General features: G+C 44.6%; 2 gene segments (V, D, J or C); both read left to right on the top strand.

The window, feature by feature from the left end:
- The first annotated feature begins 10313 nt into the window (after positions 1-10313).
- Positions 10314-14868, top strand: part of LOC114611832 — a 23054-nt gene continuing 18499 nt past the window's right edge. Inside the window, exon 1 of the C gene segment in view lies at positions 10314-10415.
- LOC114611830 overlaps positions 10710-14868 on the top strand; it is a 10094-nt gene continuing 5935 nt past the window's right edge. The window contains 1 exon segment of the C gene segment in view: positions 10710-10833. Within this exon segment, the coding sequence occupies positions 10815-10833 (19 nt within the window).

The following is a 14868-nucleotide window of genomic DNA, read 5'->3' as shown; positions in this document are numbered from 1 at the left end:
CAGGCGGGGGTGGTCCATGGCAAACTCTCACACAACTAGACACAGAGGAGCCTATGGGGAGGTGACCTAGAAACACAGGAGCCCTTCACAGGGTGACAGCATCCATTCTTCACCCTGTGTGTATCTTCATCTGTGTGCTTCCTCCTATCCTTTGTAACCCAGCAAATATGGTGGGTGTCCAACTGCTCCAGTAAATTCTTCTAAAAAGTATGTGGCAGGAGCCTTAACCCAAAGCTGGTAAATCAGCACAGTCTACAACCTGGGGTACACAACCAGCTTGCAATGTGGAGAGACTTGTAGTTCTGAACCCTCAAACCCTGAGGTCTGTGCTATCCCATGATGCTTAGCATCAGAAACCCCTTTCTCAGCAGGCACTGCTGTCACTAGTCAGCTGAATGAAGGTTCTTTTGCTCTACCTAGATAGAAATCATGGGTCAGCAGGAAGCTTTGAAAATGATGACCTCTGGTAGCTTTCTTCCCACCCTTAACCTGACAGTGAACAACAGTGGGCAGACAGCAGCAGCAGCAGCAGCAGCAGCAGCAGCAGCAGCAAGGGGACCCTGAAATGCTCCAGGCTCCATGCAGATCTCGAGTATAAGAACCCTGATCTATTGCCTGTGTTACAGCTCTCAGCTTGGGATTACAGATCCTTGACCTTGAAAGCCTAGAACTCTTGTAGCAACTAGGGTCTGTGGCATTTCATCAGCTCTACAGCTGTCCATGCTATCTCTGTCTCCACTTCCCTTCTTCCTGCTCTGAGAGCCTCAACTGTTAAACTGCTCATTCGGTTGTCAGTGGCTGTTTCTAGAGCTCAGGGTATCTGCATCTGTTAGAACAAGTTTAAGAATTCAGGGCACCCACAAGGCTATCTGGGATTAATATAGTAAAAAAAGCAATCTTGTCAAAGCAATCTACAGATTCAATGCAATGGCCATTAAAATCCCAACTCAATTCTTCACAGAGTTAGGAAAAGAAATTCTCAAATTCATTTGGAATAACAAAAAACCCAGGATAGCAAAAACTATTCTCAACAATAAAAGAACTTCTGGAAGAATCACCATCCCTGACCTCAAGGTGTACTTCAGAGCAATAGTGATTAAAAAAAAAAAAACTACATGATATTGGTACACAGACAGGCAGGAAGATCAATGGAATAGAATTGAAGACCCTGAAATGAACCCACACACTTATGTTCACTTGATCTTTGACAAGGGAGCTAAAACTGTTCAGTGGAAATAGCACAGCATTTAAACAAATGGTCCTGGTTCAACTTGTAGCATGTAGAAGAATGCAAATTGATCCATTCTTATCTCCTTGTACAAAGCTCAAGTCCAAGTGGACCAATGATCTTCACATAAAACCAGATACGCTGAAACTAATACAAGAGAAGGTTATGAAGAGCCTGGAATAGATGGGCAAAGGGGAAACATTCCTGAAAAGAACACCAATGGCTTATGCTCTAAGATCAAGAATTGACAAATGGGACCTCATAAAATTGAAAAGCTTCTGTAAGGCAAAGGACACTGTCAATAGGACAAAATGGCAACCAACAGATTGGGAAAAGATCTTTACCAATCCTACATCTGATAGAAGGCTAATATCCAAGGTATATAAAGAATTCAAGAATTAGACTCCAGACACCCAAATTACCCTATTAAAAATGAGGTACAGAGCTAAACAAAGAATTCTCAACTGAGGAAACTCAAATGGCCAGGAAGCACCTAAAGAAATGTTCAACATCCTTTGTCAACAGGAAAATGCAAATCAAAACAGCCCTGAGATTCCACCTCACACCAGTCAGAATGGCTAAGATCAAAAACTCAGGTGATAGCAGTTGCTGGTGAAGATGTGGAGAAAGAGGAACACTCCTCAATTGTTGGTGGGATTGCAAGCTGGTCCCACCACTGTAGAAATCAGTCCGGCAGTTCCTCAGAAAATCGGACATAGCAGTCCCTGAGGACCCAGCTAGACCACTCCTGGGCATATACCCAGAAGATGCTCCAACATATAACTAGGACATATGCTCCACTATTTTCATAGTAACCTTATTTATAATAGCCAGAAGCTGGAAAGAACCCAGATGTCCTTCAACAGAGGAATGGATACAGAAAATGTGGTACATTTACAACGGAGTATTACTCAGCTATTAAAAACAATGAATTCAAGAAATTCTTAGGGAAATGGACGGAACTAGAAAATATCATCCTAAGTGACGTAACCGAATCACAAAAGAACACACATGGTATTCACTCACTGATAATTGACTATTAGCCCAAATGCTCACAATACCCAAAGCACAACTCACAGACTACATGAAGCTCATGAAGAAGGAAGTCAAAAGAGTGGGTGTTTTGGTCCTTCTTAGAAGGAGTACCAAAATACTCATGGTAGCAAATATGGAGACAAAATGTGGGACAGTAACTGAAGAAAGGGCCCTCTGGAGACTGTTCCACATAGGTATCCATCCTATGTGCAGTCACCAAAGGTAGATGCTGATGTGGATGCCAGGAAGTACATGCTGACAGGAGCCTGATATAGCTGTCTCCTTAGTGGTCTTCCAGAGCCTGACATACAGAGGAAGATGCTCACAGCTAACCATTGAACTGATCATGGGGTTCCCAATGGAGGAGTTAGAGAGAAGACTGAAGGAGCTGGAAGGATTTGTGGCCCCATGGGGAGAGCAACAATACCAAACAACCAGAGCTCCCAGGGACTAATCCACCAGCCTGGGAGCACATAGGGAGGGACCCAGGGCTCCTGCTGTATACATAGGGAGGATGGCCTTGTTGGACTTAGGTGGGAGAAGAGATCCTCAATCCGGGGAAGCCTGGACTCCCCAGTGTGGGGGAATTCGAAGATGGGAAGGTGAGAGTAGGTGGGTGGATGGGAGCACATCCTCATAGAAGCAGGAGGAGGGGAATGGGATAGGGGGTTCCTGGGGGGGAGGCAGAATGGGGTAAGGGGACAACATCTGAAATATAAATATCCAATTTTTTAAAAAAAGAAGGGTGATCTAATCTTCCTTTGGAGATGGCAGATGGCCGAAGATGAACTTCTTATTGACCTCTACATGGTAGAGCTTCCCTGACAAATAACTGATGAGGCAGTGTCCTATCCCTTGTACTTAGCCCTTTAATTAATTATTTCTCTTAGTAACTTATGACAGTTGTTACATTTGCCAGTGTATGTGTTCTTGAATTATATCTGACCAAAGATAAAGAAATGAAGGTTTATCTTCTTGATATTTATCTAGGAGACTCCCTTCTAGAGTGAAGTACCCAGACATTAGAGGCCTCAAGAACATGGAAAACCCCTCTCCTGGGCACAGGCAATCTGAAGTCAAACTTAGAGACAATACACTCTACCATCAGGAGTACTCCCCTTCTTCCATGCCTTGATATCAGGAGTATTCTGTAGGCATAAAGTTTTTGTGTACTATGTAAAAGTTGCTCTTGTGTTATTCAAATGCTGATTTCTCTGCTCTCACATCTTGTTTCAATCTAACATTCAATACCATCATAACGCTTATACTAAGAGTCTCCTGTCTCAAGTTTGTGTAAACAGTTCTTACCATTTATTCATTCTTTGTCAAGAAATGCTGATCCCCCAATGGCTGGGCAGAATAGAGAATAAGGTGGGACTTCCACCAGCCAGGGGAAGAAGAAAGAGAGAGATTTAGATCAGCCACAAGAAGAGGGTCCATGAAGGCACCATGAGAAAAAAAACATATGAAGCCAAAAATGCCATATAATATTCAACAATAATATGTAAATATCATGGCATCTTGGCTTGGAAGTAGCCAGATTAGCTAATACAAATCAGTATTGCCCAGGTATCCCAATAGATGGTTATAAATAAATCTTTGTTTATCTATGTGCTTATTGGGAACTCTCAGAGGTCAAGAAATTCAGCTACCAGATTAATTCAGTTTACACTTAGAGTAAAAGTAATTCATTTTACAATATTCCTATTCCAGCTGCCTGGCCATGCAAGGCTAGGCCCTAGAACAATGCTGCCAGAGCCTGGCAGGCACACTAAGGCTCAGAGGCCCAAAATTCAAGACCTGAAACCCTCAGTTAAGCATGACCATTGCCCAGTGTCTACTGAGCACATTCCAACCATTATGTCTGATATCTCTTGTGCCGTACATCTTTATTTAAAAGTTTAATGATGGAGTAAATATTGCCTCTCTCTCTCTCTCTCTCTCTCTCTCTCTCTCTCTCTCTCTCTCTCTCTCTCTCTCATCTCTCCACACCTGATTGGGATACCAACAGCTCACCAACTGCTCTGAGCAGCTCTACAATAGACCCTCTCTAATTCCTGGGATTAATGTCCAGGATGGCTTTTCCATCTCCCTAGATGTCCAGTTCTCAGCTGAGTCAATCTGAAGAGACACACCAAGAACTATATACTCAGGATAGAATCTGTGTGGAGATGAACAGGCATATTGTAAGGAGCTGAAATATGTCAGGACAGAGTCTGACAAGAAAAGGTCAGGCAAAAAAGAAGACCAGAGATGGGGTCCCAGGATACTCAGCTATGGAGGGAGGCTGGGAGACCAACTCAGCCCTAGCCAGTAGGACCAGCTTTGGCCATCTCATTGTACAGATTCAGTGTCCTCACCTGGCCCTTTCTGGACACATGTGTGCAAAACCATAGTGGTTAATCTTGGTTATCCAGTTGACACATTTGGAAAAGTTAAAACCTTAAGAATCAGATTGGCCTGTGAGCATGTCTGTGGGCACTTTCCTGACTGAATATTGATATAGGAAAGCCAAGGCCACTGAGGGTGGTACCATCCTTAGGCAACAGGGCCAAGGCCTTATAAGAAATCTGACTGAGTTTCTTTAGGTCTGTGAGTTATAGCACGGTTATCCTGTACTCTTTGGCTAATGTCCCCTTATAAGTAAGTACATACCATCTAGGTCTGTGTTACCTCACTCAGGATGATATTTTCTAGTTCCATCCATCTGCCTGCAAATATCAGGATGCCTTTGTTCTTAATAGCTGAGTAGTATTTCATTGTGTAGATGTGCCATATTTTCTTTATCCATTCTTCAGTTGAGGGACATCTAGGTTGTTTCCAGTTTCAGAATGTTACAAATAAAACTACTACAAACATAGTTGAGTAACTGCCCTTGTGGTATAGAGGGGTACCTCTTGATTATATGCCCAGTAGTGGTATAGCTGGGTCTTGGGGTAGAAATATTCAAAGTTTTCTGAGATACAACCAAATTTATTTACTAAGAGGTTGTACTAGTTTGCACTCCCACCAGCAACGGAGGGATGTTCCCCTTGCTCCACATCCTCACCAGTCTGTGCTGTCGCTTGGGTTTTTGATCTTAGCCCTTCTGAACAGTGTAAGCGTAAGCAAGAATCTCAGAGTTGTTTTAAATTGCATTTCTCTGATGACTAAGGATATTGAACATCTTTAAATGTTTCTTGGACATCAGATTTTTCTGTTGAGAATTCTGATTCACTCTGTTCCCCATTTTTTAATTGGGTTATATGGTTTGTGTCTAATTTCTTGAGTTCTTTATGTATTTTGGATATTAGTCCTCTGTCAGATGTAGGATTGGTGAAGATCGTTTTCCTTTCTGTAGGCTGCTGTTTTTTACTATTGGTAGTGTCCTTAGCCTTGCAGAAGCTTTGCAGTTTCATGAGGTCCCATTTATTAATTGTTGATCTTAGTGCCTGAGCCAAGTAATAAGGAGGGCCCAAGGGAGGAAAGAGAAATAAAATAGATATCAGAGGTAAATAGAGGGAGGAAACTGTTGGAAGAAGGGGTGAGGAGGGGAGTAGGGATGGGGAGCCGGTGTGGGTGAAGCAGGGGCAGAAGAGGGCTTGGAGAAAGAACAGAAATCGGTGGGGGCATCTCTGTGACTGGCCTAAAACCTGGGACTGTCAAAAGTCAGATTTGACATCTCAGGACTAACCAAGGCTGGCAATGAAGGGGGTTATGGCATTGGCTATTAGGGTCATACTGATAGCAGCTGATGGAGACCTTACTGACAGGGACAAAGGAGGGAGGGTTTATGGAGGCAATTGACATCATTACTACCAATGGAACAAAGCTTAATTATCTGAGACTGGCAAAAATACTCAGCAAGAAACGCTGAACTCTTTTTACTCTTGAATATGCATACATATAGACAAACATAAATACATCTATGAATATGTATATATATATACATATATACACATACATCTATACTTACACTTATCCATGTGTATATGTGCATATACATATATACATTTGTGTATGTGTACATATGTACATTTGGTGGATGGAGCAGAGCTCCAACAATCACTTTGTTTCTTCTCTCTGGCAATTTGTACCTTCTTAGACAAAAGTTCTTATAAAATGACCTCATAGATAAGATGTTACCCAAAGGGAGAGTTACAGAAGGATGTCAATAGTAAGTTCAAAGCAGTGCTTCATTCTATAAGCTCATTATAAGTTCAAAGCAACAGTTTCACATGGCCTTGCTTTATCATAGTGCACATCCTCATCCTTAGACCTGACCTGGAATGAGTGTTTTTCCTTGACCACAAATCTTCTCCAAGCCTGTTTCTCTTCTTAATGCAATTTATGAAAGCCCCGTGTATTCCTTATTATGCAGCCTTTACTTACTATTCTATGAGGAGGGGATGCAATCTCTTCTTGAATTTAAATACATATTTCTGGCGAAATAACTAAGATCGCCTTTTAAATGTTTTTTTTCCTGAAAGTACTGGAATCAAATCAGGAATTCTATAAATTCATTTATTCATCTAAACAGCATTAATTCATGAAAGTTCATCTTCATGTTGATCTGCAGGAAATTTGCCCAAATAGGGTGGGCTGATGCCCATGAATCATTAGGCTACATAATAATGGCAGGAAAGGCACATCAGCAGCAAGGGTCAATCTTGAGGGAAAGTCTCTGGGGCCATGCCTTTCCAAAGTGCACCCATCACAGCTATGCTAAACAGTGGGTCATCTCCAGGAAACTCACTTGCTTGCCGTAGCCTTTCCTAGATGCCTTTTGTCTTGGGATGGAGGAGGCTCCCGGGAGTCTATGGAGGTGAACCTATCTGAGGCTCCTAGCAGCAGGAGACATGCAAACTGATGTAGCCACCTCTTGTAGCCAGGAAGGACTTCCAGTAGAAGGATGAGGACACCAAACCAGCCACAAAACTTGTGACCCAAAATTTGTTCTGCCTACAAGATGTACAAGGATAAAGACAGAGCAGAGATTGGGGGAATGGCCGACCAATGACTGACCCAATTTGAGACCCATCCCATGAGAGCCAACCCCTGACACTATTAATGATACTCTGCTATGCTTGCAGACAGAAACTTAGCAAGGCAGTCTCTTGAAAGGCTTCTTCCAGCAATGGATGGAAACAAATGCAGAGACCCACAGCCAAACATCAAGCAGAGCTATGGGAGTCATGTCAAAGAGTGGGGAGTGGGATTGATCGAACTGGGGGTGGTCAATGACATCACAAGAAGATCAACAGAGTCAATTAACCTGAACCAATGGGGGCTTACCAACCATGTAGGGGGCTGGACCTAGGCTTCCTACACATTTGTAGCAGATGTGTAGCTTGGTCTTCGTGTGGATTCCCCTAACAATTGGAGTAGGAGCTGTCTCTGACTCTGTTGCCTGCCATTGGATCCCCTTCCCCTGCCTGGGCTGCCTTGTTTGGCCTAGTAGGCAAGGATGTGCTTAGTCCTGCTGTGACTTGATGTCCCTAGGCAGGCTGATACCCAAGGGAGGGTCTCCCCATCTCTGAGGAGAAGGGCAAGGGGTAATTGGAGGGAGGGACTTGTAAGACTGGGACTGGGAGGAGAAGAGGGAGACAGCTGCAACTGGAATGATGTTAAGTGAATAAATGAATGGATGGATAGACAGACAGACAGACAGACAGACAGACAGACAGGTAGATAAAAGCTGAGCAAGCCAGAGGGAGCAAGCCAAATAAGCAGCATTCCTCCATGACTTTTCCTTCAGCTCCTGCCTATGTTTCTGCCTTGACTTCCCTCAGTGATTGGTTGTAAGTTAAAAGGTAAAATAAACCCCTTCTTCTCCAAGTTGCTTTTGGTTGTGATATTTATCACAGCAAGAGAAAATCAAACTAGAACAAACACATGTAGTTTTCCTGGCACATGCCCATAGTAGGGCAGAGATGATCTTCAGACATAGACCACGGATACTACAGAAGAGCCACACAGAGAGCAGAAGTGTAGATAGGTAGACTGATCCAAGTGGCTCTGCATAGCTGGGGAGCTAGAGGAAAAGCCAAAGCTTCCTCTGGGAGGTCAGATCCTGTCACACTGTAGCCAACAAGGCATATTGCTTCACAGGAAAGGACTAAGACCCAGGCAGACAATAGTGTCTGTAGCTTAACTAGATCTCTATAGTGAGTGAGGAAGAAAGTTTATGAGGGCCCAGACTGTGGTCTGGGAAGGGACCTGCCATGCCCCTGTCAGTAACTGAGATACTACAGCAGGGGCAGGTGCTCCCTAGAAAGCCTGAGATAACTCCACTCCTCCTTCTCTCACGAGACCACCTAATTTAGACCTGAGAGAACAGAGACTCTGGCAGTAGACGGGGCTTGGGGATCTGAGATCTAGAGGCCATCTACAGAGCAGGATCCCAGCCAAGAGATCAATGAAGGCTGGCTCTCTCCTCTTCCCTACACCTAGAGCTCTAAAACACAGTATAGGGAAGGGAGCCTCTAGACCTCGATCCATTCCCCATCCTGTTCATTCCATCTTCCCATTTTTCCAGGTCTCCAAGCCATAGACACTACCTTTCCTATTCACCCATCTTTCCGTGTCCCTAGGTCCCCAGGCCATAGTCGCCTCCCCTCCTGCTCACCCTACCCCATCTATGGCCTCTGGATGCTTCCTTACCAGAGTCTTTTGTCTAGCCTGGAGCTACAAGCATCTATATTCCCTAAGCACCTACTGCTGACCTATAGGGTCCAGCTCTGAACCAACTCACATAACTAAATACACACTTTCCCTGTCTTGGGGTGGCCCCCTGGGTCAGGAGGAGACCACTTCCAAAGAACCTTCTCTTAGAGCACTCAACTCCTCCCCTGTACCACGCAGGACATATCTGAGGACCCCCCCCCTTGCTGATAACCAGAGCTCTGGAAGTGGCCAGGTGAGGACACATCCATCTTGGACATAGGAGACACAGCACCAGAGATGCTGCCCCATCACGACAATAGAGTGACACTTTAGACTTTAATCTGAGTCACTTTCCTGCTATAGAGGTGGGATCAGAAAGCAAAGAGCAGTCTGAGTGCCTGACAGGCACTCAAATATGCTATAGAGGTACCTATGGTGGATAAGGTACCTCCATGGCTTCCCAGGGAGGGGCACATCCCACCTCCGCCATCACAGACCTTTCTCCATAGTTGGTAAACAACTCAGATACAAGAGAATGACAGATGGACCTCCATCTGCTCTTATTATAAAAAGAAGAAAAGCCCCACAGGCTCCAGAACTTCAGTGATTGTTTTGAGAAAAATCATTGGTCCCTGACTCAAGAGATGACTGGCAGTTTGGGTGATATCCACACCCTGTGCGAGGTTTAAGACTCAGAGTCCCTGTGGTCTGTGACTGGTGCAAGGTTTTGACTAAGCAGAGCACCACAGTGCTAACTGGAACCACAGTGGCTCGTGGCTCAACAAAAACCTTCTGTTCAGAGCTTTTCAGGGGCAGTCTGGGCTGTGAGGAAGTAAAGAGGCTTGAGAAGGCTGGGGAAAGAAAGAAGATCTGAGAGAAAAGGTAGCTTTCTGGAGGGCAGGAGACGGTGCAGAGGAGAGCGAGTTACTGTGGACTGATCTTGGATAAGGAAAGGATAAGCAAACAAAGGCATCAGAAGGGTGGGTGCAGTATGCTGCCAAGGACTACCAAGAGGATCCCAGGCCAGAGCTGGCAGGTGGGTTTTACTCAGAGTACAGGGTAGATGCAGCTCCCTCTCTTTTTTCCTTGCTCCTTCTCCTGTTTCCTTCTTCTCTTCTCTCTTTACAGGATCTCACTATGCTAGCCAAGGCGAGCCTGAAAGATACCTTCCTACAGGTGTGCCCATCCTGCTGAGTTAAGGTGGAGATCTCTCCAAACATCTGAGTTTCTGAGACTTGGATCCCGCTGGGGACTCCAAGGGACTTTGGGCTGAGCTTCAATGGCCCTGGAAGGAGGGCTACTTCACTGTGTCTATAATTACTCCAATGGCTGGGGTTAGGGGACTCAGGTCACCATCTCCTCAGGTGAGTCCTACATCTGGGGACTGTGGGGTTCAGATGGGCCAAGGCAGGAGAGAGTTTTAGTATAGGAACAGAGGCAGAACAGAGACTGTGCTACTGGTACTTTGATGTCTGGGGCCAGGGAATCACAGTCACCGTCTCCTCAGGTAAGTGCTCCTCTATTGGCTCCTATCTTCGATCAATGGCAATCAGCCAAGCCTCTGGGGTCCCTACATAATCTGTGTCCAGTCCAGATGGGAGTCAGTTTGGCCAGGAGCAGGGACCATGTCCCTGTGCAATGCTTTTGATATCTGGGGCACAAGAACCCAGATCATTGTCTCCTCAGGCCATCTGCCACACTCTACATCGTGCAGAAGCTTTTCTGTAAGGATGGGATCTTTGCTCCCAGGAAAAGAGGCAGACAGAAGCTGCCTGCGGGACAGTGACAATCATAGAAAATAGGCTTTTATGTTGTTAGACTGCATGGGTAGATGTAGAGGTTTTTGTATGCCCACTAAAGGGGTCTATGACATTGTGACTACTTTGATTACTGGGGACAAGGGACCATGGTCACCGTCTCCTCAGGTGAGTCCTTACAACCTCTCTCTTCTATTCAGCTTAGACAGATTTTTACTGCATTTGTTGGAGGAAATGTGCGTATCTGAATTTCAGGTCATGAAAGACTAGGGATACCTTGGGAGTCAGGAAGGGTCTCTGGGGTCCCTGGCTGACACAGACAGACATCCTCAGCTCCCAGACTTTATGGCCAGAGATTTATAGGGAGCCTGGCTACGATTGCCACTAGGTCCCTCTCTTCTATGTTGTCTTTGTCCCTCACTGGGCTCCATCTGAGATAATCCCTAGCCAAGGACTATTTCTTGTCGGGAGTCTTATCATTGTTGTCACAATGTGACAACTGGTTTGCTTACTGGGGCCAAGGGACTCTGGTCACTGTCTCTTCAGGTGAGTCCTAACTTCTTCCATTCTAAATGCATTTGGGGGGAATTCTGAGCATTCAGGACCAAGACTCCCTGCAAATGGGAACCAAGATGTGACCCCTTTGTCCCAAAGTTGAGACACGGGTCTGGGTCAGGGATCTCTACCTGCTGGTCTGTGATGATATCAGAACTGTAATGTGATGAGGGGTCTGCCGGGCTGAGGCTTGAAGTCTGGGGCAGACTCCTGTCCAGGGTCTATCAGACTCTTGTGACAATTAGGGGCTAACAGTTTATGGTGGCAATTCAAGGTCAGTGACTGTCTGGTTTCTCAGAGGTGAGGCTGGAATATAGGTCACTTTAAAGACTAATGACGGGTCCAGGGGCCTTTCCGCCCAGGCAGGGAACAGAGTGTGGAACAATGTCTTGAACGGTTGATTCTTGTGTGACACCAGGAGTCGGCATGGTGTCTGAGTTTCCCAGGGGTGATTCTAGTCAGACTCTGGGGTTTTTGTGGGGTATGGAGGGAAAGTCTACTATTGTGATTACTATGCTATGGACTACTGGGGTCCAGGGATCTTGGTCACCGTCTCCTCAGGTAAGAATGGCCTCTCCAGGTCTTTATTTTTAACCTTTGCCTATGGAGTTTTCTGAGCATTACAGACTAATCCTGGAGATTTGTCCCTGAGGGAGCTGGCTGGGAGAGGCGGGAACTAAACTGTCTAGGGATCTCAGAGCTTGCGGATAGATATCTCCATACCTTTGAAAAACTAAGAATATGTGTGATGGTGTTGGTGGAGTCCCTGGATGATGGGGCAGGGATTTTGGAGCCTCATTTGAGGGAGATTGTTAAAAAGATTTCATGACTGGAGGGATAGTTTGGACTGTGGTTGGAGATTTTCAGTTTTTAGAGTAACAGTGTTAGCTGAGAAATGTACTTCAGGACCACCTCTGTGACAGCATTTGTACAGTATCCAATGGACAGGGACAAAGAGTGGAGTGGGACACCTTCCTTAGATTTGTGAGGAATGTTCCACACTAGATTGTTTAAAACTTCATTTGTTGGAAAGAGACCTGTCTTAGTGAATGGGTCAAGGAAGGAAGGCATCTAGTCTCAGTCTCAAAAGGGTAGCTACTACCCAGAGGAATCTGGTGGAGCCTACAGAAGTCCAGCTTTCAAAGAAAGCACAGAAGTATGTGTATGGAATATTAGAAGATGTTGTTTTTGCCTTTTAGAAGATGTTGTTTTTACCTTTAAGGTGGTTCCTAAGGAAAAAATAGTTAGAATATTGTGGCTTTAAAATGTGTGAGAGTTTTCCAGTATTCATTTTTTAAAATGTCCAAAATTCTTGTCACTCTGAAGTCAGGTTAAATTGATATTACAGAAAGTTTAACCAAGGAATGGGAATGAGGCTCTTTTTCACGCCCTATTCAGAACTGACTTTTGACAATAATAAATTAAGTTTAAAATAGTTTTTAAATGAATTGAGCACTGTTGAGTTGGAGTCAAGATGGCCGATCGGGACACCTGCAGCAGCTGGCAGGAAGCAGGTCATGTGGCAAGGCTATTTGGGGAAGGGAAAATAAAACCACTAGGTAAACTTCTAGCTGTGGTTTGAAGAAGTGGTTTTGAAATGCTCTGTCCAGCCCCACAGAACTGAAAGTCCAGGCTGAGCAAAACAACACCTGGGTGATTTGCATTTCTAAAATAAGTTGAGGACTCAGCCGAAACTGGAAAGGTCCTCTTTTAACTTAGCGAGTTCAACCTTTTAATTTTAGCTTGAGGAGTTCTAGTTTCCCCCAACTTAAGCTTATCAGCTTCTAAAATGTATTCATTTTCAAAATTAGGTTATGTAAGAAATTGATGGACTTTAATGTCTTTAATTTCTAATACATTTAGAAAACTTTTTTAAATTACTTTATTATTCTTCCCTCTTGATTATTGGTTTCCATTCAATTCTTTTTCCAATACTCAAAGCATTTACAGTGACTTTGCTCATGATTTTTTTCAAGTTAGTTGTTTTGCCTTACTATTAAGACTTTGACATTCTGGTCAAAATGGCTTCATAAATTTTTTTTCAGAAAGACCTCACTTTCTGAGTATTCATTTTAGGAGAAAGTCTTTTTTTTAGTGAATGCAATTATTTAGACTTATTTCAGTTGAACATGCTGGTTGATGTTTGAGAGGACACTGAAGTCAGTCAGTGCAGTGAAGGGCTTGTAAGCCAGTCCACAGAGACATGCTCTACGTGAACTCCCTCTGGCCCTGCTTCTTGTTGGAGAACTAGCCAAAGGCCTGAGACCAGGCTGCTGCTGGGTCTCCCAGTACTACCCAGACCTGGGAATGTATGGTTGTTGGCTTCTGCCACCCATCCACCTGGCTGTTCATGGACCAGCCAGACTTGATGGCTTTGAAGGAATGATTCCACACAAAGACTCTGGACCTCCCCGAAAGCAGGCATCCCAAACGGTAAGCCAGAGGCAGCCACAGCTGTGATTGCTGCTCTTAAAGCTTGCAATTGTTTCTGCTTGAGAGGGACTGAGTCTTCAGTCATTGCTTTAGTGGGGGAGAAAAAGACATTTGTGCATCTTTGAGTATCATTGTCTGGGCCACTCACATTCAACTTTCCTTGAAAAACTTGTAAAAGAAAAATGTTGCCTGTTAACTATTAATTACAGGGATCATGGTATTTTGAGGAAATCTTAGAAAAAGTATATGCAATTGTCTGGAATTATTTCAGTTAAGAGTATTAGTTGAGGTACTGGTGCTGTCTCTACTTCAGTGGTTTTGAATTTTGAATCTATTCTGTCTCTTCTTAAGCAGCAAATATAGATAAAATGGATACCTGAGTGGTTTTTAATAGTGGTTTTAATCTAGAAGGAATTTAAAATGGAAGCTAACTTAGAGTCAGTGAGGAGGGACCCAGGCTAAGAAGGCAATCCTGGGATTCTGGAAGAAAAGATGGTTTTAGTTTTTATGGAAAGCAAGACTACATTCTTGATCTACAACTCGAGATGGTCTAATGAATTTAAAGCTGCCAGTAAATATACTTCCTGGTTGTTAAAGAATAGTATCAAAAGACAGTGCTTGGATCCGAGGTCAGTGTAAGAGGATCCACTGAACTAACTCTCCAGCCACAGTCACAAAAAAAAAAAAAAAAACAGACAGAGAAGGCCAGACTCAAAAAGCTTGCTGAGCAAAATTCATTTGAGAGCTCCAGTAAGCCAGACTCTAGTAAGCACAGCTGATCTGAGATGGGTAGGCTTCTGAGCTCTTCTAAAATGCACTAAATCGAGGTGAATATTCTGAGGTAAGCAAAGCTAGGATGGGGCTGAAATGCGGTAGACTGCAGTGAGGGAGAATGAGCTGCACCGGCTAAGCTAAACGAGGCTGGCTTAACCAAGATGAGCCAAACTGGGATGAACAGCATTGATCGAGGCTGAAGAGAGCTAAACTATACTGCCTACATGGGGCTGTTCTGGGGTGAGCTGGGGTGAGCTGGGGTGAGCTGAGCTGGGCTGGGGTGAGCTGGGGTGAGCTGGGGTGAGCTGAGCTGGGCTGGGGTGAGCTGAGCTGGGGTGAGCTGAGCTGGGGTGAGCTGAGCTGGGCTGGGGTGAGCTGGGGTGAGCTTGGCTGGGGTGAGCTGAGCTGAGCTGGGGTGAGCTTGGCTGGGGTGAGCTGAGC

The sequence above is a fragment of the Grammomys surdaster genome, unplaced genomic scaffold, assembly GCF_004785775.1.
Source record: "Grammomys surdaster isolate TR1022 unplaced genomic scaffold, NIH_TR_1.0 126127, whole genome shotgun sequence".
Classification (NCBI taxonomy): domain Eukaryota; kingdom Metazoa; phylum Chordata; class Mammalia; order Rodentia; family Muridae; genus Grammomys; species Grammomys surdaster.
The sequence above is the reverse complement of the archived record's forward strand: the minus strand, read 5'-3'. Positions and strand labels throughout refer to the sequence as shown.